The sequence below is a fragment of the Triticum aestivum genome, chromosome 3A (assembly GCF_018294505.1).
Source record: "Triticum aestivum cultivar Chinese Spring chromosome 3A, IWGSC CS RefSeq v2.1, whole genome shotgun sequence".
NCBI classification, from domain to species: Eukaryota; Viridiplantae; Streptophyta; class Magnoliopsida; order Poales; family Poaceae; genus Triticum; species Triticum aestivum.
This window is the reverse complement of record NC_057800.1, coordinates 633,004,468-633,026,528: the sequence shown is the minus strand read 5'-3', so window position 1 is coordinate 633,026,528 and position 22,061 is coordinate 633,004,468. Positions and strand designations below refer to the sequence as shown.

At 46.8% G+C, this 22,061-nt stretch overlaps 2 protein-coding genes and 1 pseudogene across 2 annotated transcripts; 1 reads left to right on the top strand and 2 right to left on the bottom strand.

Annotated features, from left to right (window-relative positions):
* Positions 1 to 4,697: 4,697 nt before the first annotated feature.
* On the top strand, positions 4,698 to 8,819 carry LOC123062757 (3-phosphoinositide-dependent protein kinase 1). The gene is made up of 11 exons (XM_044486408.1): positions 4,698 to 5,316; positions 5,476 to 5,656; positions 5,790 to 5,842; positions 5,921 to 6,022; positions 6,110 to 6,215; positions 6,305 to 6,383; positions 7,110 to 7,275; positions 7,531 to 7,665; positions 7,739 to 7,902; positions 8,052 to 8,274; positions 8,358 to 8,819. The coding sequence occupies exons 1-11, from the start codon at positions 5,095 to 5,097 to the stop codon at positions 8,448 to 8,450; spliced, it is 1,524 nt and encodes a 507-aa protein (XP_044342343.1). The 5' UTR covers positions 4,698 to 5,094; the 3' UTR covers positions 8,451 to 8,819.
* A 149-nt stretch (positions 8,820 to 8,968) lies between these two features.
* LOC123062758 (protein NRT1/ PTR FAMILY 5.10-like) lies at positions 8,969 to 11,334 on the bottom strand (annotated as a pseudogene).
* A 2,184-nt stretch (positions 11,335 to 13,518) lies between these two features.
* LOC123062756 (protein NRT1/ PTR FAMILY 5.10) lies at positions 13,519 to 15,797 on the bottom strand. The gene is made up of 4 exons (XM_044486407.1): positions 15,644 to 15,797; positions 15,333 to 15,550; positions 14,724 to 15,214; positions 13,519 to 14,618 (listed from the first exon to the last, which is right to left on the bottom strand). The coding sequence occupies exons 1-4, from the start codon at positions 15,744 to 15,746 to the stop codon at positions 13,793 to 13,795; spliced, it is 1,638 nt and encodes a 545-aa protein (XP_044342342.1). The 5' UTR covers positions 15,747 to 15,797; the 3' UTR covers positions 13,519 to 13,792.
* Between the last annotated feature and the right edge of the window lie 6,264 nt (positions 15,798 to 22,061).

The following is a 22,061-nucleotide window of genomic DNA, read 5'->3' as shown; positions in this document are numbered from 1 at the left end:
CGCACACACATTGTGGATGTTTGTAACCCCAACCACGCGCATGCCCGCATTGGACTACGCTGCCATCCACCCCGGATCTGGCCGCAACTAGGTACCCTCCATCCCCTGCCGACGCCGTCTAAGGCAGGCACCACGTCGGACAGGTGTTTAGTCAAATGCCATTGAGATTTCTTTACCTTTTGGTTGTTTCCTACAGTAAGCACAATGGCAGGGTTCTCGGTGATGAATGATGAATTGTTGTCCGATGCATGGTCGGTTGTATTTGCGAACTTTGTAGGCAGGAGGCAAGGTGGCTCGGCCTTTTCGCAAAACGTACATTCTTTGTTTCATGAGCAAAACTACTAGACGCCATACAACTTGCATGTGATCTACTAACGCAATGTGAAGTCGCTAGCCCATCGGTGGTACATCATCTTTAACTCCATCATGAAGTATTGTTGCGTGATTGCACGGTTGTGGCCACCGGGTACAGAGGCGTTGAAGATCGAAAATTTTGCTTCTTGTTGCTCTATATGTTGGTCAATTCATTAATTCACTCAATGTTGTAACTTGTTGGTCGCGCTGTAGCACATAACGAAGGGTAGGTCATTCATGTTGACGTATTGTTGGATAAACCTCAAGGGGCACAATGCGTGGATCAAAATGTGCGCATACTGACTCGTATCGTTGAAATTGGAACAATGAATTCAAAAAACTTGTTAAACATTCAGTTATTTCAGATGTAATATTTATATTGGAATTATTGTTGTACCAGAAATATTTGCATGATAGTCGCAAATGAATTGTGCTACTTTTTATAATTATTCTGAATGTTACAGACACAGAAAAAAATAGAGGCAGATATCTAGAAGACAAGGTTGAATGGTCGGCTTGTGTATTTGTGTCCACGGACGAGTACAGACTTCTCCACGTACAAATAGTGTGTTTGTTTTAAAGAACGACATTGAAGATGCCCTCATTAATCCCGTGGGAATGTGAACTTGGCAGAAATGACCGCAACCAAACATACCAAGTATAGAAATGAAATGAAATATATACATCTTTCGTCGGCATTTGTTGCCACACTGGAAGAACATGAGTGGCGTGTGATCAAAATCGACTTTAAAGAAGTCATGGCAATGTCAAATGACCCTTTCTAGAATGAAGGTTTTCTTCAAGAAATGACTGTCGATAATTTCGTTTAAGGAGACAGTGTGACTATGAAAATCAATGATAATGTTGGTCATTATTTTCAGACAAAAACGGGACTATATCAGGGTGATCCATTTTCTTCAATGACATTTAACGTAGAGACAACATTTAGGATGTTCTGATCAAACATGTCAAGTAGGATGATCAAATTGCAGTGGTAGTGTCGTGGATGGAGGACTCTTCATTCTGTCATGCGTCGATAACACAATTCTTTTTATGGAATATAATTTTAAAAAGACTAAAAACTTGAAAGTTTTGCTTTCAGCTTTTGAGCAGATGCCCAGTCTTAATTTTTTCATATATATAAGAGTGAATTGTTCTGTTTTGTATAAGTCAATGAGATGACCGCTCAATACACCGAATTGTTTGGCTGCATGCAAGTTCAATTCCCAAAAAGATGCTATGGAATTCTGATACATTATCGACGTCTCACCGTTTCGGAATGAAAATATGCTGAACAACGCTTATTCTTATAGATATGCTTGACTAGTTGGAAAGACAATTTGTTCTCCATGGGGGGCAACTTGTTTTGCTCAATTTCGTACTCACAAACATGGTTCTCTATATGCCCATTTTCCAACCACCAAAAAAGGTCCTGCAAAGGCTGGATTATTGTAGAATATTCTTCTCGCAGTGGGTCGGTGAGAATAAAAATTATAGAGTGGCCAAATGTAGCGAGTTGCAGACCGAAGGACCATGGATGATAAGATTGGTACCACATTATCTAGCCTTGCACCATGGCTAGGAAATGCAACTCTAGGAGAACTGTATCGAGCCTTGCACCACATTATTCGTGATAAGATTGGTACTCTTGCACAAGTATCGAACTCCTCCCCATCGGATATATACTTTTAGAGGAATTTGGATGATCCCGTCTTTCATCGTGGCAACTAAAAATGGGTCATGTACAATCGACTCTACGTACCGGACGCTTTCGCACTCGGAGATTCCAGTGGACAATAGAAAGATGAAAGTCAAAGATAACAGTCAAAGTTAAAATTTTCATGTGGTACCTCCGTCAAGGTGTTGTGTTGACAAAGGACAATGTTGCCCGGTGCTACTACTTTAACATAAGTTGTCGGGATCCCAAGTGGAAGGGATGATGTAGTCCACTAAGAAAGTTTTTTTCTTAGTTGAGAATCAAGGTTTATTGAACTAGTACGAACTATCAGCCTTCGGTTAATGAGCGTGCACACAGTTAACCAACCTTTTCTCGTCCCCAACTTGGTCGCGAAGGGTACGAGTCCTCCGATTTTGCTAGTTATAAGGATTAGATGTATAACGTGATAGATATTGATAATTGTAAATAAATAAACTAATGGATCATGTTATGATTATTCATGCATTATTGTATATAGACATTACGTCCTTGTACCTATATACCATTATCCAACTGCATCTACAACTAATACTCCATCCCAATCCCGCTGTCTAACATGCATCTCGAAGTATTAAGTAAAACAGAGCATTGCATTAAGTAAGGTGACATAATGTTGATAGTATATTGTTTTCACCAGGTTTTTATCATCGGGACAAACCACACAACCATTTTTTATCCTTAGTGGCGACAACACAATACAAGTCTTTTTTTTGCCTTTTGTCACCGTGGTAGATTACTTGCACGATTTGACCCAACCAACATAAACAAGATTCTTTTTGAAAATCATTCATCAACCATGATACTTAGGGTGTGTTCGGTAACCCTCTGTGGCCGATAAATCCTCAACTCCAACTCCAGCTTCTCACGATCGATCCCGGAGCTACCGATATGTTCGGTGTCATCGTTTCTCGCTCGCACAAGGGAGCGAGCCTAAAGCCCATAAAATCGCCCCTTTGTGGCCCATCAGGAGCAGGCTGACAGTCCAAAAGGTGTGGGAAAGATGGGCTGGGCCATAGGCCTGGTCGGGGACAGGAGGGGGACTCGCGACGGGAGAGACGATGGGAGCGAACCGGTACGCCAAGAGTTCACTTGGCGGTAGCAGGGGCCGGTAATTATCTATGAACTCTTGATTCCAGTTCTGGAGGAGCTATGATTTCCTAACTCCACAACTCCACAGATTTTGCACTAGGTTTTTAGCCAGCTTCTCTCACGTAAATTCTGGAGTGAAGCCGTTCGGCTGGACTCCTGGCTGGGAGTTAGAGGAGTTAGGAGTTGGAGGAGCACTGAACACGCCCTTAATTTATTTTACCAAGAATACACACAATGCAGATTTACATCTGAGAGAGCTCGATGAACAGGTTTCGATCTTGAAAAGCCCACAAAGGTCGGCGCCTCTAGATCCTCTTCAACCCAGGAGCAGTTGGGCTCGAAGATCGGTTCAGAGGCTACTAGCGGTGTTACAGCCCAGGGGTGGCTCATCATACCGGAGGCCGTCTCGAGCCCCCCTAGGTCGGCTCCTGCATTGGGTGGTCGTACCGGCCCATGTCCCGGCTATAACTCTATAAGATGGACACAGGGGACTTGGAGTACACGACGAGGCGACTGGTGTCCAGGAGGACTCCTCCAACCGACTAGGATCATGTAACCCTAGACCCTGATACCCATACAAGTCAGGGTAGGTTAGTCGATAGGAACAAAACCTAAAGTTGATACTCAACCCCTCTCTCATTGTACCCCCCCCCCCCCTATATGCAATTAGTACAACTCAGCATGAAATTGGATTTTACCTCCTCCGCGAGGGCGTGAACGTAGGCAAATCCTTCTCTGCTTCCCATTCGACGTACTCGTCCGACGAGTGTACCATGTCGAGGGATCTACCGAAAATAACTCTGACACACAAGAATTTAACACACGCCACCGCGAAGGACGCTAGCGAGGTTTGCTCGAGACTGTCTTGCCGTCACTTCTTGAGCAAGTGATTCCGATTCCACAACAAGTGATCTTTGACAAAGCCCATGTCGAACAGCCTGATCCCAATGTCCAGCAATAGAGGAGAAACATGCAAGGTTCACGCCAAATGAGTTACCACCATTGGACCACCCGTCACATGTCATGACAGACGTCATAGCAACTACACATGACCTCCTCGGACTTTAGCATGAAGAACTTTTTTTCTTCTTCTAAAATTCCACCATAACTCTCATATGTAATGTCCTCCTAAAACAAGAACGATAAACCAGAGGATTATTTTGAAGGTTGTAACCTTGAGCTTCTTTGATGGGCTTTAGTGGGCAGAAACAGACCCGAGACAACCACAGGCTTTGGACTGAAAGCATATAAATTCCCAAGGAAAATGGAGTTCCAGTCAAAAAAAAATCAATCTAAATTCTTCGGTTTTCCTACTATTCCTTGATTTGGAAATGTGGTAAACCGAGCGAGCAGCCCACGTGAAAGCAAATAATCCTTGTCTCTCACACACTTATTCACGAGAATTTCTAAAAAAAAATCACGAGAAAAAAAACAGAAAAGAAGGGCAGTTCCTCTGGTTCATCTCACCCGGACCGGCAGACCCTCCATCCATCATTCATCCCCATGATTCGATCACGCGCACACCTCTCTCTCCCCACGACTCCTCACAAGCCAAGCCAAGCCAACAACCAACAGACATGGAAAGCTCTCTCTTCCTCCTCATCCTGTAGACTCGACTGTGGGCAGCCAGCCCCAGCCTCCCTCCTCCTAGATTCGATTCCTTTCCTCCCCTTCCGCCCAACCCCAACCCCCACCCCAACCCCACCGCGAAAGAGAGAGAGAGAGAGAGAGAGAGAGAGAGGGAAAGAAAGGCTGCGGCCGTCGCAGTCCCATCGATTGCCCCACCGCCCGCCCCGCCGCGCCGCGCTTTCCCGCCCTCCCAAGCCGAATCCGATGGTTCCACCCGTTGACCGCCTCCGCCATCGGAGGCCGCGCCGCGCCACCCCCAGCCCCTTCCCCCTATAGATACCGCCCCGCCTGATCGCTCCGGCCAAATGGCGGTCGGCGGCGACGACGACATGGAGAGGGACTTCGCCGCCAGGCTGCGCCTCGCGCCCTCCAACCCCTCCTCAGCCTCCGCTTCCGCCTCAGCCTCCCCCACGGCGGCCTCCCCTACTGCGGGCGGGGGCGGGATCGCCTTCCGCGCGCCGCAGGAGCAGTTCACCGCCGCCGACTTCGAGCTCGGCAAGATCTACGGCGTCGGCTCCTACTCCAAGGTAGTTAGTGGTGGCACACCATCGTGTTGGCGTCGTCGTTGTTTAATTAACCAGTGGACGGACGGTTCCCTCCTTGTTTTTACCCCATGGCTTGGTGGCCGCGTGGGGGACGGGATCGTGGGAATTGCCGTTGCTGAGGCCGCTTTGTTTTTGCGTCAGGTGGTCAGGGCCAGGAAGAAGGACACGGGCAACGTCTACGCGCTCAAGATCATGGACAAGAAGTTCATCACCAAGGAGAACAAGATCTCCTACGTCAAGATGGAGCGCATCGTGCTCGACCAGCTCGATCACCCGGGCGTCATCAGGCTCTTCTTCACCTTCCAGGACACATACTCCCTCTGTCAGCACTGCCTCTCTTTCTTTCTTTGAATTACAGTAGTTAATTAGCAACTGGGCACTTTTATTTTACTGAAGTCCTAGTTGCATTTTGGATGCTTACATTGGCTGAACACGGCATTTCTTTGGCTGTCCAGACATGGCACTGGAGTCGTGCGAAGGCGGGGAGTTGTTCGACCAAATCGTACGGGTTAGTATCATCAACCTGCTCACAATGTGGCTAGTTCCTCTTCTATACTTGCTTCTTATTCTTGGGTTTTGCTTGCAGAAAGGCCGCCTGTCTGAGGACGAGGCACGGTTTTATGCCGCTGAAATTGTTGACATTCTGGAGTATTTGCATAGTGTAGGCCTAATTCATCGGGATGTGAAGGTTTGTTCATTGTACATGAGATTCATGTTTGTCTTTGAGTTAATGCCATCAGCAACAATGACTTACTCACATTGTTTGATCTCCCAGCCAGAAAATTTACTCCTTACTTCTGATGGACACATCAAGATTGCTGATTTTGGTAGCGTGAAGCCTACTGTGGACACTCCAATCAAAGTCCTCCCAAATTCAACTAGTAAGATAAACATACGCAGAGCTGGATTCTCTTAGTGTTTGGTGATGTAAAGCTCTTAATGTTCTGCTTTCCTTACACTTACCGTGCAGATGAGAGGGCCTGCACATTTGTTGGAACAGCTGCATATGTACCACCAGAGGTCCTGAACTCTGCCCCAGCAACTTTTGGGTAAGTGAATAACTTCATCTGTCGATGCCCTTGACAATCCTTGCTTTCTTGGTACAATTCTACTTTTGTGATATTTACAGTACTGCATTCTTTGATGTGATTTTATGTTTTGACTCTGAGTGATGTATTCAATCGCATTATTAAGCACCAGCACTGTGCATTTATTGGCTACGTCCGAAAGCTTATCTTGCTAGAAAACATATCTTGTAGACGACTTCCCTAGCTATCAGTGTTGTCATGCTTCTGGACTTTAGGTTACTAGCAGAAGTTGAAAAATTCATGTTATAACATCAAAGACTTCAAGATGATGGTACACAAAATAACAGTCGGTACAAATTGTGCTAGCTGAAATGCATTTCTGGTATCTGTCTGTCCCATCAGCATAGTATTGTGTACTATGTCTTGTCAGTTCAACATTTGTATCAGAAAGTCACCTTTTCTGAGTATGCATAAGATGATAAGTGTTGTATTCTATTTTTGAAGACATTAGATTCTTCTTTTCTTAACTGAAGACATTAGATTCTTGATGCATTCTTTAGCTGTTACGAAAGAATAACTTAAGTTCATTGCATCAAAGAAAAACCACCTTCCATGATGTATCTCTAACCCTAGTTTGCTGCCAGTTGCGAAGATGTTAAGCTTCTAAAGAACTGTGTTTTTTTTTGTGGTGTTGCAAGCAGTGATTTATACACGTTTTTCTGATGGGTTTCTATGTTTTCTTGGCAGAAATGACTTGTGGGCATTGGGGTGCACGTTGTTTCAAATGCTTTCTGGCTCTTCGCCATTTAAGGATGCCAGTGAGTGGTTGATTTTCCAGCGAATTATTGCAAGGGATCTCAGATTTCCTGAGTTCTTTTCGGATGAAGCAAGAGATCTCATTGACAAGTTGCTGGTATACAATTATACAGATTACTTCTTGCATTTTTTTTTGGTCATAAGTTATATATGGTTCTTAAAAAAATGCTACCAGCATAAAAACAACTCTTGTCCTAGTTCTGATCATTTCATGGTTTATCAGATACAGTAATATTCTAAATACATAATGAAATTGCATAGTCCCCACTCCAGCCAAAAGAGAAGCTGCATCCTTAGATCTCTGAGTCAAATTTCCAACGAGTAGGGCCTGCTTAAACTCTTCGTTCTGCAGGATGTTGATCCAACCAAACGACCAGGTGCAGGACCTGATGGTTATGCTTCCTTGAAGAAGCATCCTTTCTTCAGAGGTATTGACTGGAAAAATATAAGGAAGACGCGTGCACCAAAGCCCGCTGTGGAGGCAAATGTATGCTATCTTACATATGTCAGTGTAATCACTTAACTCTACTCTTTATCATTCTGATGATCTCCCTATTCAGGCAAATGAGGATGAGGATAATCAAGATTCAGATTGGTTGTCACACATGGGAAGTGCACATGCCAACCAAAATGTCCCTGTTGGGAATAATGGTGCTGCGTCATCTTCTGAAGTACGGTCCCATGTATCTAAATTAGCTTCCATCGACTCCTTCGACTCTAGATGGTAAATACAGACTATCACAACATTTTATTATACTTACAGGAGAGAAAAGAAAAATGAAAACGGGGGGAAACGGTCGACTACATGCTCACAATTTTTCCACAAGTGAGAGGTGATTCATGTCAGTGCATATTGCTTTAACAATGTGGCAGGCAGGATTTCCTGGAGCCAGGTGAATCTGTAGTGTTGATATCTAAGCTGAAGAAGATTAATAAGCTATCAAATAAGAAGGTCCAGCTGATCCTCACCAACAAACCTCAGTTGATCTGTGTTGACCCTGCGAAGATGGTGACCAAGGGGAATATTAGTTGGTCTGATGATCCAAGTGAACTCAATGTACAAGTAGCCAACTCCTCGCATTTTAGGATCTCCACGGTATTCCTCTTTGCTGCTACTGCTCCTTAGTATTACCCTAGTAGCTGTTCTATTTTATTACGCCTAACTGAGTTCTCTTACAGCCAAAAAAGGTGTTCGTATTTGAGGATGCAAAACAGCGTGCCTGGCAATGGAAGAATGCAATTGAAGACCTCCAGCACTGCCAAAAGAACTGATTTTCAATTGAAATCAAGATACCAAAACGGGTGATGTTAAGCACTCTGAGCACACCTTAGTCATGTTTTTCACTTGGAGGAACACATGGGGGTTTCTCGCTCCTGCTCTCCTCACGTGCCTGGGAAGGAAATCACTTGTGGCATGTTGATCGATGTCCCCCGCCTACGTCCCTAAACAGTTTTGTTTGTTTGTTAGTTGCTGCAGCAGATAGCATCAGAGTGATTGAAATGTTGGCCCTCCGGAACAGTTAACAAAAGAAATCCATGAGATGATCGATTTGTATTGTTGTATTTGTATCATCGAATCACCTTAACAATGTTGCCATAGCTTAATTATATTCTCTTGCGTCCTCTGTTTTAGTGCTTAAACACCGTGAAATGGTTTTTGTGCCGTTGTTATGCTTTGCGGAGGTTGTGAGTACTGAGTAGTGTGTCCATATCTCGTGCTGTACACTTGTACTACTACATTATGTGTTTGGCCATTTCCATGATGCAGAGCTGATCTGCTACCATCATCTGGGTAACAATGGAGATCGAAAACAGGCAATTTAACATTCCTCCTCCATATATATGCCAACAAATCATTTCTGCTAATTTTCAGTAGTACTAGCAAACTTCCTTTGATACTTGTCATGATTGTTACACTGAACATTCTCTACATCATTGTACCAAAACTGAATAATCTTTTTTCTTTTCGACATAAGCCTTTGCAAAGTGCAGGTAAGCAGAGAAGGCCAAGGCACCGAGGGCAGCCAGAAACCAGAAGAAGTAATCAAGATGGCCCCTGTTGAGGTTGTTGGAGAACCAGCTCCCCCCATTGCTGCTGGTCACCCTGTCAATGGCGTACACAAGGAAGCTACTGATGCACAGAGCTACGCCCAGGCTCCGGAGGGAGTCCGGCACCTGGTCGTAGAAGAACTCCAGCAGGCCAACATACGCAAACACGCTGGTCAAGCCTGCCAGGAGGAACTGGGGAACCACCCACAGCAAGCTCATAGGAACAACGGCATCAGGCTCATCCAGGATGCCATGATCTGCTGCTATCCCGAGCCTCTTCATCTCCACCAGCGCGGCGACGATCATCGGACGATCGAAATCGCCAGCCCGGCGCCGATCCTCTGCAGCATTGTGATGCCATGAGGGTTCCCCGTGTGCTTTCTAGCCAGCGGGACGAGGATCCGGTCGTAGATCGGCAGGAAGATCATGACCGCGACATGGCTCAGGTTCTGCATGGCGGCGGCTGGCACCACCAGGCTGCCTACTCTCCTGTCGAGCGTGCTCGCCTGCTTGGTGAAGAAAGTAGGCCACTGTGCGTAGACGACGGCGTAGATCAGGCATGCCGACCATATCGGGAACAATCTGAGCAGCGATGCCGCTTCATGAGGGGAACCTGCATTGCCGGTGCTCCCCTTGGGTGGCAATGACGAGCTATCGAGCAATGGCCGTGAGTCGTCGGATAATCTGCGTGCCAATGGACCAAGTGATCGAGCAAGGTTCAGTTTCAGAAGAATGGACTGAATCGAAGCTGAGAAATCAAGAGTTTGATTACTTGGAGGAGCGCCATGATGAATGCCAGGATCGAACCGTGGCGACAAGCGGTTCGCCGAGCCGCGCAAGCAGGCCGCCATTCCTCGCCGGAGGGTAGAAGCTGTAGGTCTTGGTTCCGAGCAAGAAGACAGCGAGGGCGAGCGCCATGGCGACGCCCGGGATCCCGAACCCGAGCTGCCAGCTAACGCTGTCCTGGACGTAGTTCAGGGCCGGGACGGTGACGGTGACGCTGCCGTCCGTGACGAAGAAGAACCAGTTGAAGAAGGAGCCCCTGGCGGCGAGCTCCTCGGGGTCGTTCTCGTCGAACTGCTCGGCGCTGAACGCCTGCACGCACGGCTTCTGCCCGCCGTAGGCGAAGGCGACGAGGTAGAGCGAGACGTAGAAGAAGGCCACCTGGGCCGCGGACGGGCTCGCCGTCGCCGAGGATGCCACGTGTGGCGTGCCCTCGCCGCCGTGCACCGACGACGAGATGGTCAGCATGGCTAGCCCCTGGAAAGCACACAGTTCAAGGGAGAAGTCCAACTGGTTTCTTGGGAATACGGGGTTTTGTTCCTCTGCGAAATTCGCCTACCAGGATGTAGAGGAGGGAGGCGTAGAGGATGGTGCGGTACCGGCCGATGCAGGAGTCGGCCAGGGCGGCGCCGAGCAGCGGCAGCATCATGGCCACGCCTGACCACGCGTTGACGGCCGCGGCGGCGGCCGCCGTCGGCTGCCCGAGCGGGCCGGTCAGGTAGGTGATGAGGTTCCCGGAGATGCCGGCGAAGGCGAACCGCTCCGCGACCTCCACCCCTGCGTTGCCGCGAATTCAGTTTCGACCGTCACCAGCTCACCAGCTCCTGCACGTTTGCGATTTGCCTCGTGTCGTATCGTACGTACCGATGACGAAGAGCGCGGCTGGCCACCGGCCGGAAGAGCACCGCGAGACCGGGCGGCCGCGGTGGTCAACGGCGGCCACCGGCTCCGCTCCCGCCGATGCCATCACGTCTTCTTCTCCGCTGCCGATGCTCGTCCTCCTCCGTTTGGAGCCCGACGCCGAGGCCAAGGGCAACTAAACTAGAGTACCGATAACAGTAGTAAAAGGTCAATGCAGCAGGAGCTGAGATGCTCTCCAATGCTGCCATGGCCTGAAGCGCCATGTGCAACTCGGCATCTACATGTGGTGGAGCTGGTCGTCGTCAGGTCTTAGTTTTCGCCACCATTTTCTGTTTATCTATTAGCATGTTGGGCGAGAAACAAAATCGTGGTTGCGGTGACGGGGGTTGTAAACTACGACTTGCTTCTCAGTTTCGATGCGAGCGAGTCTTGTCATTTGGTTTTCCATTTCGTGGAGACAACGACTTTGCACCGACAGAACTCCATCGAGATTCCTATTCTGAAGTGTCAAGCAAAACTCTGAAAATTTCCCACATGTACGTATACATGGAGTAGACCGCATGTCTGTCAACCTTCATTAGAAAATGCCTTACCATGTGAGCTGCACACAAAAATACAAACTTGTGAAATGAGTAAATTCAAATCGACGTATTGGCTTATTTCTAGTTGCCTAGATCATATCTATACATGTACATGTCAAATATTTGCCATAATCTTTTGACACTTTAAAACATTTCCTTTTCCGCAAAAAAAAAGTATTCATGTGCTATGCTAAGTTTAGAACTCTGGATACAACAGGCATTCTAGGGATCTGGAAGAGTAAAATGCATTGATGATCACTGTACTTGTGTCGATAGCTTACTTTACTCGTTGTCCTTAAGAATACGGTCACTATATACGAGTACTGGTGATTATACGATCACTGTCTTACCGTGCTCGGTATTGTCTACTCTGACCGGCCAAACTGCCTACGTGGTCAGCTCGGCTTTGTTGGAAGCTTGGAGTAAACCCTATCTGGGGTTATCGGATCCGTTCATTGGAGAGACCATGGCTTTGCGTGATGGAGTTATCTTTGCTAACCTGCGCGGTTTCTCACATGTGATTATGAAAACAGACTGCCTGAAGATAGTTAATCTCTGGAACACTCGTCATAACAGTCTTTTTGTTGTGGCTTCTTTACTTTTAGAAATTGGAGAGCTAGCTTTCTCTTTTTCTTCTTTCGTTGTTCAACGTGTAAACAGATCAGCCAATGTACCTGCCCACCTTTGTGCTAAACATGCAAGCACACCGGTGGTCACCGACAGTTGGACTGGTTCGAGACCATCCTTCCTACTCACCAGCCTTTTGGCGGATGATGCTAGGAGTACCTTTGTTGAATAAAGCTTTCGGATTAGATTGCAAAAAAAAAATGCAACCAAGTCATCTCACTTCTCTCTACGTATGCGGGCTCTACCAGTCAATGAGTGGAAATGAGAAATTAATAGGCAAAATAAATTGTGCGAGAACTCATTACCTGATTCGTGCTACTAACAAAGAGACGTGTGAGATGTGTTGTGTACGAGCTCCAATTTCTCGTTGTCGGCAACCACGGCAACACACAACCTCATGTTTTTGTAGGGGTACACAACAATAATGCTAAACATACAAAAAATTACACGCAATTACACACTGATTAAGATTTTTTTTATCTACTAACCAATCACAAACTTGCCCTCTCCCTGATTTTCAGGGAGGGTGGGCCGCCTCCCCACCTATTGACCAATCAAATTAATTTTCTTTGTAAAACCTTGTAACTCGTTTGTATGTGTAGCATTACTCGAGTACACACGGACTCACGTGCTGCTGACGCTCGACCATGGGGCCCAGGTGCGGAGCCAAGGGGGCGAGCGCCCCCCACCCACCCCCACCCCCCCACCCCCCCGAGACACTAAGTCCAGTTAGCGGGCGGCCCATTTGTTTTTCTGTTCATTTTTTCGCGTTTCCAACTGGGATTTCAATGTTTTCTGTTTTTTATTTTCTTCATTCTTTCTTTTTTCAAATTGCACGGATTTTTTTTAAATTGATGATTTTTTTCAGTCTTTGTGAAAGTTTTTGGAATCAACGAACTTTTTTTAAAAAATTGGTGCACTTTTTCCAATATGATGATCTGTTTTCATTTTTTGACTTTTTTTTCCAAAATTGATGATTCTTTTTCAAATTCAATGATTTTTTCCCCAACTTAATGAACTTTCTCTTCAACATAGATGAACTTTTCTCAAATTCTCTGTGTTTTTTCAAACTCATTTTTTTTTTCAATTCATAAAAAAAACAAAATCCGTGAACATTTTTTAAGAAGACTCCTGCAATGGATTCCCCCTCCGACAGAGCTCCATAACGGGCCTCCAGATTGGATCTTCGCGAAATAAAGACTAGCGACGGCGATAAAATTCTTCCTGAGGTATGACGAATGGTTTCGGGATTTACATGATTTAGTGGCGGTGGAATTGGACTAAGGTGGTTCAGGGGGCCCCCGCAGACCGCATAACTGGGTTTAATAGTAGAGAGATTGGACTTTGTTTATCCTATTGGTGAAGCATAACTGCATAACTAGGTTTGCATGAAAAAAATTATCAGGCACGCTTTCGACACTAACATGAACATGTGCACAAGAAATCAGAATTTTCAAAAATTATCTGAACTTCGTACTGGTACATTATGTTCACATATTTTCCACATATTTACATCAAGTCAGCGTGGCCATTTCTTTTGAAAACCATTGTAAATGCGGGGCTGTTCTATGGTCACGCCATCCTCGTCCGTGTAGCTTTGAATCTGGAAGCGACGCGAATATCATTTTGCTAATTTCCCGTGGCAAGCTTCCTTCCCTACCTGCCATGATTGTCCATGAAAATTGCGCTGAAGGCTCTGTAGATACCATCGCATCACTGTACTGAAGCTGAACTGTTCCTTTTCTTGCCGACATAAACCCTTGCAAAGTGCAGGTAAGCAGAGAAGCCCAAGGCACTGAGCGCGGCCAGGAGCCAGAAGAAGTAGTCGAGGTGCCCCCTGTTGAGGTTGTTTGAGAACCAGCTCCCCCCATTGCTGCTGGTCACCCTGTCAATGGCGTACACGAGGAAGCTGCTGATGAAGCAGCCAGCCCCGGCGATGCTCATGCACAGAGCGATGCCCAGGCTGCGGAGGGAGTCCGGCACCTGGTCGTAGAAGAACTCCTGCAGGCCGACGAACGCGAACACGCCGGACAGCCCGGCCAGGAGGAACTGAGGAACCACCCACAGCAGGCTCATGGGGATGGGAACTTGAGGCTCGTCTAGCAGGCCGTGGTCGGCTGCGATCCTGAGCCTCTTGGTCTCCACCAGCGCGGCGACAATCATGGCGACGATCGAGATCGCCAGCCCGACGCCGATCCTCTGCAGGACGGTGATGCCACGAGGGTTCCCTGTGCGTTTTCTAGCGAGCGGGACGAGGATCCGGTCGTAGATCGGGAGGAAGATGAGCACTGCGGCGTGGCTCAGGTTTTGCATGGCGGCGGCCGGTACGAGCAAGCTGCCGATCCTCCTGTCCAGCGTGCTCGCCTGCTTGGTGAACAGCGTCGACCACTGCGACAGGACGACGGCGTAGATCAGGCAGGTCGACCATATCGGGAACAGCTTGAGCAGCGACGTGGCTTCGTGAGGGAAATCTTTGGCGTTATCCTTGGATGCCGATGGAGCATCGGCAAGCAATGGCAGTGAGTCATCATCGGGTAATCTGCGTGGATGCCAAACGAGCGAGTGAACATTCAGTTTCTCAGATGAATTCGCTCAACTGAAGTGTTCTGAACTTCTGATGGATAGAAAGAAAAAGGTTGATTACTTGGAATTGGAACTCCATGACGAGTGCCAGGATTTAGCCCTCGACACGAGCAGTTCGCCGAGCTGCGCGAGCAGGCCGCCGTTCCTCTCCGGTGGGTAGAAGCGGTAGGTGCTGGTTCCGAGCAAGAAGACGGAGAGAGCGAGCGCCATGGCGGCGCACGGGATGCCGAATCCGAACTGCCAGCTTACGCTCTCCTGGACGTAGTTCAAGGCCGAGATGGTGATGGTGTTGCCGCCGCTTGTGGCGAAGCACCACCAGTTGAAGAAGGAGCCCCTGGACGCGAGCTCCTCGGGGTCACTCTCGTCGAACTGGTCCGCGCTGAACGCCTGCACGCAGGGCTTCTGGCCGCCGTAGGCGAATGCGACGAGGTAGAGGGAGACGTAGAAGAAGGCCACTTGAACGGTGGACGGGCCTGCCGAGCACTCGGCTGAGTCCGGCGTGCTCGCGCATGCCGCTGGTGGCGCCGACGAGACGGTGAGCATGGCCAGTCCCTGGGAACAATCAGAAAAAAAGCAATGAACTCTCTTCTATGGAAGGATCGGGGAAGCAAATTCTTGCGAAATTGCTCGGTAGGAAGAAGCTAGCGCAGGCGCGGCTACACGTACGTACCAGGATGTAGAGGCCGGAGGCGTAGACGATGGTGCGGTACCGGCCGAGCCAGGAGTCGGCCACGGCGGCGCCGAGCAGCGGGAGCAGCATGGCCACGCCCGCCCACACGTTGACGGCCGCCGCGGCCGACGCCGTCGACTGCCCGAGCGGGCCCGTCAGGTAGGTGATGAGGTTGCTGGAGATGCCGGCGAACGCGAACCGCTCCGCGACCTCCACCCCTGCGTTCAATTCCGACCGTCATCAACGCGTAGGCATGCGCGCAAAACCTCTCTGCAAACGAGGAGGGAGCTGCAGTTTGCTCCGTGGCGTACCGACGACGAAGAGCGCGGCCGGCCACCGACCGGAGGAGCGCCGCGACACCGGGCGGCCGCGGTGGTCGACGGCGGCCACCACCTCCGCCCCTGCCAATGCCATGCCCGCTCCGCCCAGCTGCTCTGCTCTGTGTGTCTCTCGTTTGGAATCTGGCTCCGAGGGCAGCTAGAAATGGGCAGACCTACACACGGACATGGGTGCACAGTTGCACATCCATTATTTTTGGCAAAGAGTACAGACGTATAATTCCATGCATAGAACGACTAGAACTTACAATTTTTAGGGAACTTTGCACAATTTTTAGGGGACTTTGCACATGCTGCAGCTAGACTGCTTATAGCACAGAGGTCAACAAGACAATTGAGATGCTCCCCGATGCTGGCATGCTGCCATAGTGCCATGGACATGTGGTGGAGCTGTTAGAAATAGTAAAAGTGTCCTGATTGATGTAATAATAACAAAATTTTGGTTGAGAGTGACGAAGGCTGGAGAGAGATGGCTGTGGTTTTTTGCATGTGTTTCAAACTTTCCGATGGTGCGATGTGCCAACTGCTCGTTTCTTTGTTAATTGTTCTGCTCCCTGCCGAATCTCTTCTCTTTGAGATTGTATATGTTTCCCGGCTTGTGGTTGCACGACTTTGTTCTAGTGTTTGTGCTTTTGCAAAGTCCAGATACAATATGAGCGGGGAGTCTGAACCAAGGACAGGACGCTTGACGGGTTACCAACCAGAATGCTATAAAACTGAAGGGTGACATCGGTTTTGGACAGATAATACTCATACCGTATTAGAGCATCATAACAGGACTTTATAAATCCGGCCCTTAGGGCATATACAATGGTTGATAAGATAGTCTTATCTTAAGTTTTGCATGTAATTTAGAGATGACAAAAAAATTGTCTACAATGGGTCATCTCTTAGCCTTATCTTCAATAACTAGCAATTCCTAAAAATGTGGTGAGACATATTGTGCTAAGAGATCATCTGTTGTCTTATCTTAAATAAGAGAAGACAAGCCTTCTCTTATGAGTTCTCTCTCCTCCACCTCATCATTTATCCTACGTGGCACTCCTAAGATAGCACCATTGTACATTGCCTTAAACACCCGCGAACGCGATCGGACACATCTGTGGAGAGTGATTGGTCACGCGTCAAATTAGTCACTCTGCATTTGAGTCTCTCATATTTCGACCCCTAAATCCATACAAAGCATGCAAAAAAGAAATCCTACGTACTATTCTTTTATATATTTCAATACGAACATCAGTGAAGGCTGACATCGGATTTTGGACAGATAATACAGAATTATACTTCCTCCATTTCTAAAAATAAATCTTTTTATATATTTCAATACGAACTACATATGAATGTATATAGACATATTTTAGAGTGTATACTCATTCATTTTGCTTCATATATAGTCCATATTGAAATATCTAAAAAGGCTTATATTTACGAATGAAGGGAGTATTACATAGTTCTTTATAAATCGAAAACAGGCCAGGTGCAGTATGGATGCGAAAACAAATACTACAAAATACACTGAAATACATGAAAAAAAAGGGACATGTGGTATAGAAACAAAGCAGCGACGGACGGGAATCGGACAAAAAGCATTCGGGTAATTCAAGAAAATGAACCACGTCTTAATATGACAGCACGACTAGATCTGACGGCGCGCGTTGCCGCACACGTCCATCTATTCAATAAATGGCTTAAAAATTTGTGAACATTTGAATCATAGAACACTGAAGATAAGATGTACGTGGAAGAAATGAAAAAAAAGTTTAGTGCTTTGATATTTTTAAACAGTTGCCATGATTTTTATAAAATTACTACGGCGTGATGCGTTGTAGTTTGAATGCAAATAGTACTACAAGTCGGTGCATATATAGAGTGGCCAGATTTCAAAGGGTGACATTGAATCAAGCTCAATATATCATAGTCCCTTCATAACGCCTTTATAAGACAATGCCGACAAAAAGCAGCGAGATTGTTTGGAATGCATTCAAGTCGTACGTCCCATGCCATGTAGATTCCTGCAAGATGACCGTGTTACTTCAGTGGTGAAAATAAGCTGGTATGGCCTATGTTATTAAAGAGAACTATTAGGCTATCTACAGTCAAGGGGCTGATATAAAACTTTCAGCAACTTGAGCAGACCAGCCACGTTTTCCCCCTATCTTCCCTCGGAGGAGAGCCAAAAATAGTTTGATACCAATCGTGCAGTTGAATCTGAACTCCTCTTTTTTCTGTGATTCGCCTCCCTTGGATGAAGGATTAGTACATTTGATCAAGAGGACATGGTGGAGGATCATATGCTAATCAAAATCGCTTTAAGTTCAAAGACACAATGAATTTTAAACTGAATATCTACCTTCAGTATGTGGATTCAATGACTTTTCCATCAAAGTAGTTACAAAAATCTTCGACATTGCTTCGGCTCAATAAATGGTTGTGTGCATTGCTTGATGCAGAGGCCAGGGGTAATCCTCCTTTTCAAATTTGTTGCTTCGTCTTAATTATTTAAAACAAGTGGAAGGCATCTATTGAAAACACTGGCTATCAAATCTGGATAGTCACCCATTGGAAAAGCATACAAGGAACCTTTAGTGGTAAAATCTGTTACTAGACTAAGGGTGTGTTTGGTTTGTATCATGGAGTGGAACGTAACGGGTCCGTGCCATGCCTAGGCCTCGTTCTTGTGTTTGATAGCAACCGAGGACAGGAACCCATCCATTCCCCCGAGTGGTATATTCCCTCAAGCTGCGGAATGTGCTCGTACCTCCGAATCGAAGGAATTACACGAAACGCCTCGCTCTCTCACCTTTCCTTCCCCGACTCTCTCACCCCGCGACCCCTTCCCATCTGCGCCGTCAGTCCATCTCGATCTGTCCCCTTGTCTCTCCCTCACGAACGACATCGCCTCTCCTCCGTCTCTCCCTCTTCAATGTCGTGGTAGACAGAGCAGGAAAGGGGCGGCGGCAGCCAGGGAGGCGAGCGATGATGGCGGCTGGTGCCACGAGCGACTGCGGAAGTCTGGCCTTGCGACGGCAAGGACGCGCGGCACCACCAGCCTTAGATGAACCGGGTCGCATCTGCTCTTCCGCCCACGTTGGTGCGAGTTCTTCAGCAGTAAGCAGGCGTATCAAGATTCAAGATCCATCCAATCACAAGTAGTTGCCGGCCGGTGAAAAGGTTGATTTATTTGTGTGCTGGACCGTCCTGTGCTGTGCTATGCATGTCATCCACAAAAGATATATGTGACAGGTAATCTTATCATTCCGATGTCAAAAGGTGAGTTGAATCAAATTCAGTACATTTGGTCTCTCCAACCAAACATTGAAATGAAACTGTTCAATTCCACCAAATTGCTCTACCAAACACATGAACGGAACCGACCCATTCTAGTGGAATGGAATGTCACGGAACCACGACATTACATTCCACTTCGTTCCCGAACCAAACACACCCTAAAGAAATGATGAAAGCCTTTCTAACACATAAATGAAATAATTGATTAACTTCGACTCAAACCTCACACTATCAAGCAATGTTATCATCTAAAGTTATCTCTAACCCAAGGAGCCTCATAAATGATGTGAAACTAGAAACAACATACAATTTTTTCCAGCTATATTCTTACAACCTCCTATCATTTGGTGCAATTAACTAATTAGTTGTATTACCTTTTGGCTGACTTTGCATGGCTCGCAGTTCCCCGACACTCGATGGGCTGAAGTAGGATAATGTTTTTTTGAATTTTAAGTAGGATAAAATTAATATGAAGCAAGACAGCTCCACATCACCTTTGTGAACATTGATTTGGATGATGAAAGCTCTCTAGTACCAGCAGAAAAACCGAGAAAAACATTCAACAATTGAATTTCTCAACGTTCAACAATCCGAGAAAGCTTGGAACAAGACACCTTATCAACTCTACTATCGTGTTGTGACCTCTTTTTGCATTCGAGTGTCAAGTGAATTTATATACATCGTGTAATTGAAAAGGTAGCAGGTACACTGAAAGCTTAATTGTGTGATTTCCCATAACGTTTCTTGGTAGGTAGCCGAAGTAGTGTTGATGATGTGATGGCTCAAGATAATCAACAACAATGGGAAAGGTTTTGCATTATTGCTCACCTGTAAGCGTTGCCTAAATTGAGTTTTCAAACCTTGTGTTTGTCGCTAAACATTTAATAACCCTTTATTATCCTTAGGAGTGTACAAACATTAGATAGACAATAATAGTCGGTAGTAGCTTGTCATGAGTAGTTACTAGCAGATAAGCATTGGAAGTAAGTAATCATATGAACACAAGAGAGATAGAAAGAGATAAGAGAGATAGAAAGATAGAGGGAGAGACAGATAAATAGATAGAGATAGAGAGAGTAATCGTCAGCACTAGCCTGCCTCGGGATTGCAAATCGCCAGGCTCCAGGTTCATGTGAGGGTCCAAAGAAGTGTGTGCTCCCCTCTAAGGTGCTTCGCCGTGGGTCTTGGGCATTAGTCATGTCTGGTGCCACTCGCTCGGAAACCCCACCTGATGTATTGATACGGTCTGCTCTGGCAGATCAAAATGAGGTGTCGCGAGCCTGGTTGGCACATGCTGGGAGTTTTCTGGAGCGAATGGAGGCTACTATGAGCAGGATATCCCTTGTGTCGGCTATGTTGCATACTACTTCGACGTCGTCTCATCCTAGTGTGTCAAATGTTGTCTCTACAGAAGACGAGGGGGTTGAGCTATATGTTTGCTTCTCCCCTCGTGTTTGGACAATTCATCATCGATGTATGCCATGTCCCCCGTGTTGTCTAGCTTTGAGGGATAGACTAATGTCGTGCTTGTGGCTCCTATGCTAAAGATCATGCCTGAACTCCGAGAGCTATGCTTGAGCCCTACTTCACTTTCTGTCGGTGGAGCATTTGAAGGTCGACTTGTCAGCGACCTCGTGTGAGGGTCATGATTCACCTCTGTCATGTGAGCAAGCGGAGTCGCCTATATCCATCGTGTTGGTGGTGCTTGAAGTTGATGAGGTTCCAGTGAACAATATGTTGGCAAAGATGGCCGCGAATGAGGAGGGTGCTCCTCTTGACGGTGCCGCCACACACTCACCCGAGTCCATCGAGCATATGGTTCACGTGGATGAGGATGTTCATCTAGGTGTGCTGCCACGCGCTCACCCGTGTCCATCAAGCATATGGCTCACATGGGTGATGATGTTCATGTGGGTTATGATGTTGTTGTGCCTGGAGTGCTGATGCCTCACCTCAGGGACTTATTTGCATCAAAGTTGTCGAGTACCTATCTAATTTCAATGCTAAATCCTAGAAGATGATTGAATGTCTCTTGAGACAGAATGCATCAAGGGACAAACACGGAAATGATGGCACTCACCCTCAATCTAACATCCGCAAGAAGAAATCTAGCAATGGCAAAAGGGGTGGCAACAATGGGGAGGTGCAAGTACCTCCAAGATACAATTGTATAAACTACAACAGTGGGCTCAGATGTGTCTGTCTCTATCATTAGATTATTCTCAAGTTCTTGTGGTGCGTTGGGGTTTATTTGTGGCATTGTGACCCAAGTGTATGGGGGTTGCAGTGGTTCTGTGTTGGGTGTTTTTTTGGGTGGTCATGTGGCTCCGTAGTTCGCATGAGTGGGCAAATTTATGACAATTTTTGCATGATCTTCCTTTAAATAACTAGACAATCCTCTTCTTCTTAACTATGGATAAGGTATAATTTTTGCCTGAAAGATCGTGGATGTCGCCTAGAGGGGGGGGGGTGAATAGGTGTTTTAAAATAATTATGGTTTAGGCTTGAACAAATGCGGAATAAACCTAGTGGTTAATTTGTCAAGCACAAAACCTACAACAACTAGGCTCACCTATTGATACGTCCATTTTGCATCATGTTTTTATATTGATATTTATTGCATTATAGGCTGTTATTACACATTATGTCACAATACTTATGCCTATTCTCTCTTATTTTACAAGGTTTACATAAAGAGGGAGAATGCCGGCAGCTGGGATTCTGGGCTGGAAAAGGAGCAAATATTAGAGACCTATCCTGCACAGCTCCAAAAGTCCTGAAACTTCACGGAAGATGTTTTCAGAATATATAAAAAATACTGAGCGCAAGAAGTTCACCAGGGGGGCCACACCCTGCCCACGAGGGTGGGGGCACGCCCCTACCTCGTGGGCCCCTTGGTGCCCCTCCGATGACCATCTTCTACTATATGGAGTCTTTCGATGAGAAAAACATCATAAGCCATCTTTCCAGACGAGACTCCGCCGCCACGAGGCGAACCTTGGCGGAACCAATCTAGGGCTCTGACGGAGCTGTTCTGCCGGGGAAACTTCCCTCCGGGAGGGGGAAATCATCACCATCGTCATCACCAACGCTCCTCTCATCG

Excerpts from the sequence above, each read along its gene's own strand:
- LOC123062756 (XM_044486407.1), bottom strand. The coding sequence starts at position 15,746 with ATGGCATTGGCAGGGGCGGAGGTGGTGGCCGCCGTCGACCACCGCGGC. Across the intron at positions 15,551-15,643 it reads GGCCGCGCTCTTCGTCGTCG|GGGTGGAGGTCGCGGAGCGG; the intron begins GTACGCCACGGA and ends AATTGAACGCAG. Across the intron at positions 15,215-15,332 it reads CCTCCGGCCTCTACATCCTG|GGACTGGCCATGCTCACCGT; the intron begins GTACGTACGTGT and ends GATTGTTCCCAG.
- LOC123062757 (XM_044486408.1), top strand. The coding sequence starts at position 5,095 with ATGGCGGTCGGCGGCGACGACGACATGGAGAGGGACTTCGCCGCCAGG. Across the intron at positions 6,384-7,109 it reads TCTGCCCCAGCAACTTTTGG|AAATGACTTGTGGGCATTGG; the intron begins GTAAGTGAATAA and ends TTTTCTTGGCAG. Across the intron at positions 7,903-8,051 it reads GACTCCTTCGACTCTAGATG|GCAGGATTTCCTGGAGCCAG; the intron begins GTAAATACAGAC and ends ACAATGTGGCAG.